Source organism: Lolium perenne, chromosome 4 (assembly GCF_019359855.2).
Source record: "Lolium perenne isolate Kyuss_39 chromosome 4, Kyuss_2.0, whole genome shotgun sequence".
Lineage (NCBI taxonomy): Eukaryota > Viridiplantae > Streptophyta > Magnoliopsida > Poales > Poaceae > Lolium > Lolium perenne.
In genome coordinates, this window is record NC_067247.2 from 43,384,705 (window position 1) to 43,388,590 (window position 3,886).

Consider the following 3,886-nt stretch of genomic DNA (forward strand, 5'->3'; position numbering starts at 1 on the left):
GGAATGTCCCAATCTCCTATGCGAGGTATGCAAGGCCAAGGGTCACATGGCATGGCAATGCACAACGCCAAGCGCCGATAGGCTCCACTTCGACGAGCTACAAGACCAAGCCACCAAGAAGCCTTTGGCGTCCACACTTCAAGGTGAAGATCAACAAGGACAACTCAAGGGTGAAGTTGATACGAGCCTAGCTCTCAACGACACTACGGCGCCACCGCTTGAGGATGACTTGGGAGACGATGGAGTTGAGCACGGTGAGCATGGGATTCTCTCTTCACCAATGGAGGCGCATGGAGATGAGAAACTCGAGCCTACTCCTATATGCTTGATTGATGAGTTGGTACCAATCCCATGTGAGCATGAGAGCCACTTAGCCCACTTGAGTGCTACCGATAGTGAGTTGAGCGACTTCCATCCCATATGTGAGATTGAGTGCTTCCAATTGGAGGAGATGAGTGAGACACCGAGTTAGTTGCGAGAGGTAGTTGATAGGTCCACGGAGGCCATCGCATTTGCCAACACCTTAACCTCTCCCTCTTTTGTGTTTCCTCCCGTTGCACTAGGTTCCATGAACGTTGAAGCGCCAATGATGGACAAGAAGATGTACATGGTGCAAGAAGATCATATCACACCATGCTTCGATGACGATGACGATGTCAACCATGTGGAGCATACAACTACCACAATACCTACATCAAATGAATCGGACTACCAAGGTAAAACCAAAGGTATTGATGAGACCATGATCCCCCTTGTGGACATGAAACATGATGACTTGTTTCCTCTTGCTTGCGATATGAGGACTACTTGCTCTTTGACATGTGTTTTTGACAATGATGACATTAGCTTCCGCATGCTTTTCCCAAAATGTTTGCACTATTCCATGATCCTTGCATCCAAGATTGTGAACAATTGCTCTTTCTTATGCTTGGTATGCAAGAATGCTTATTTGATTATTCATGAGAAGACTATCATGATGCATGATGAATTGTTTCCTCTCGATTGCAATATGAGAACAACTTACTCTTTCACATGTGTTGTTCACAATGAGGACATTAGTTTTCGCATGCTTTGCCCTAAATGTTTGCAATACTCCATAATCCTTGCACCCAAGATTGTCACAAATTGCTCATTCTTATGCTTGCTATGCAAAAATGCTTATTTCATTGTCCACGAGATGGCCCCCATAGCCTTCTCAACTTTTGATGACTCCAAGTTACCACATACCAAAAATGCACATTCATGCCATATGCACACTCGCCATGCATTTCATAAAGCTTGATTGACACTAATGGTGATGTGCACAAGACATGGCACGTTGTCCCCGACCGTGTCCTGGACCGGGACCAAAGGCCTGACCACGTTGTACGAATCCGTCCAATCGTACGACACCCATAGGTCCCGGTTCGTTAGGACCTATTGTTCCCGGTTTGTATCCAAAACCGGGATTAAAGGGTTTTGCGGTGCGCTGCGCCTGCGGTACCCCCTTTAGTTCCGGCTGGTGTCACCAGCCGGAAATTAAAGTCAAACGTTCCGTTCCCGCGAAAGACGATCGCGTCGCCATTACTGGCATTGGCATCTAAGCTGCCGCACCGGTGCCGGCAGCCAGCCACGAGAATTGATCACCCGGTAGCTGGCCTCTTCATCTTCATCTTCCTTTGCTTTATATACTCACATCTTCTCCACCATTGCCACACACAACATTCTTCCACATCTCTCATCTTCTCCACCATTACAAAAAAGCTAGCTCTCCTCTTCCTCGACGTTTCAGACTCAATGAAGCACCTCGCGCGTGACCCATCTCTTCGAACTCGGGTGTACCACCTGATGGCAAAAGGGATGTTGATGTGGGTATTACCCTTCGGGTAACCAACATTAGGATACCTCCACCGGCCCAACCAGAGGTCCATGAAGATTGCCGAATATCCGAAGTGGGCATGCGCGTCGACGTTGGCAAAGAAGATTCATCTAAAGGTAAGATAGTTGATGGACAAGGAAAGAAGACGATGATACAAGGAAACCTTAGACTATGACTCTTTGTACCTTAGTCGAGTCCAGACAGATCTCTTGAGACCTGGCCTGCTGTATAAAACGGCCATGAGTGGAACTGCCGGAACACAACTTACACGCATAGAACCACCGCAAGATCAAACCTAGAGCTTAGAACCCTTGCCTCTTGGCGAGAACACCATAGTCCTTCGGCTACCCCATTGTAACCCGATATACTTTCGATAATAAAGATCAAACAAGCATGGAGTAAGGGTTTTTACCTCATCGAGGACCCCAAACCTGGGTAAATCTCTCTCCCTGTTTGTTTGGTTACCGATGTCTCGTGCTAGCCTGCAGGATTTCGTCAACCCTAAGCCACTCATGGTGGGCATTGCCGGGGAGCACCCCCGACAGATGTCGCTCAAGATCACGGTCTCTCTCCGTGCAAGAAGTGTTGAGAAGTGGATCCGCACCGTGAAGAGGGACTACCTCGACAACGCACCAAAGAAGCGCGTCGGCTTGGACCGCGAGTTCACCAACCCTCGCGAGGGTAATCAGTGCGCCGCCATCCTTCAACTCTCGGTGGCGTCCGAGAATTTGATATTCCAGATTTGTCGGGAGGATGAAGTGCCACAACTGCTGAAGGAGTTCTTGCAGGACGAGAACAACAAATTCTTTGGCGCGGCTATCGGCAATGATGTGGAAATGGCGTGTCACTACGGTATTCATATTACTTCTGCGTTCGACCTCCAGAAGATACTCCCGAATCCCACCAACAATCCAATTCTGAGCCTACATGATCTAGAGAATTCTATCATTGAGATAAATCTTGAGAAGAAGAATAGGAAGATGTACAAGAAGGACACCGAGCAAAAAAAAAGAAAATGAATTCATATTTGGATGGGCCAATGTTCCATTAAGCTAGGAGCAAGTGCGCTATGCCGCACTGGACGCTCGTCTGGGCTTTGAGATGGCTAGGAGGCATTGGATGCTAGTTGGCTACAATAGCCATGTTGATCGTCTCAATGATGAGTAGATGGTGGTGTGTGGTACTATGTGTATGAACTATGTGTCTTTCAATATATGTCAAACTATGTGTCTGAACTAGCGATATATATTCTCGTGTATTTTACATCTCTACATTCACTCCATGCCGCCTCCCCTCCACGTCCACCTCCATCACCATCGCGTTTCTTCTATCTCTACATGCCGCCACCTCCACGCCCACCTCCATCAGCATCACGCTGCACCCGGCGCTCCACCATTATGCTGCAACCGAAGAAGATATACTGAACTATGTGTCTTAACTAGCGACATATATCCTTGTGTATTTTACATCTCTGCGTTCACTCCATGGCGGCTCCTCTCCATCACCATCACGCTGCACCCGATGCTCCACCATCACGTTCCAACCGAAGAAGATATATCGAACTATGTGTCTGAACTAGTGACATATATCGTCGTATATTTTACATCTCTACATTCACTCCATGTCACCTCCCCTCCACTTCCACCTGCATCACCATCGCGTTTCTTCTATCTTTGCATGCCACCACCTACACGTCCACATGTGGACTACGGTTTACATTTAAAGCATATATTATTTGTCTAGCGGTTTACAGATTTCAAGATATTAATTATTTGGCCATATTATATGAATAATGCATATATTATTTGCTAATAATAATAATAAATGAATAAAACATAGTTATTTCATATTCAAATTCCTCATATTTTTCTAATAATAAAGCATATATTATTTGTTCAATTGCGGTTTATAGATTTAAAGATATTAATTATTTGGCCATATTATATGAATAATGCATATATTATTTGCTAATAAAAATAAAAATGAAAAAACATAATTATTTCATATAAAAAATCCTCACATTTTTCT

The 3,886-nt window shown here is 45.4% G+C and overlaps 1 protein-coding gene across 1 annotated transcript; it reads left to right on the top strand.

Annotated features, from left to right (window-relative positions):
* The first annotated feature begins 2,403 nt into the window (after positions 1 to 2,403).
* LOC127346729 (uncharacterized) lies at positions 2,404 to 2,877 on the top strand. Its single transcript, XM_051373001.1, has one exon. The coding sequence runs from the start codon at positions 2,404 to 2,406 to the stop codon at positions 2,875 to 2,877; it is 474 nt and encodes a 157-aa protein (XP_051228961.1).
* Positions 2,878 to 3,886: the final 1,009 nt, after the last annotated feature.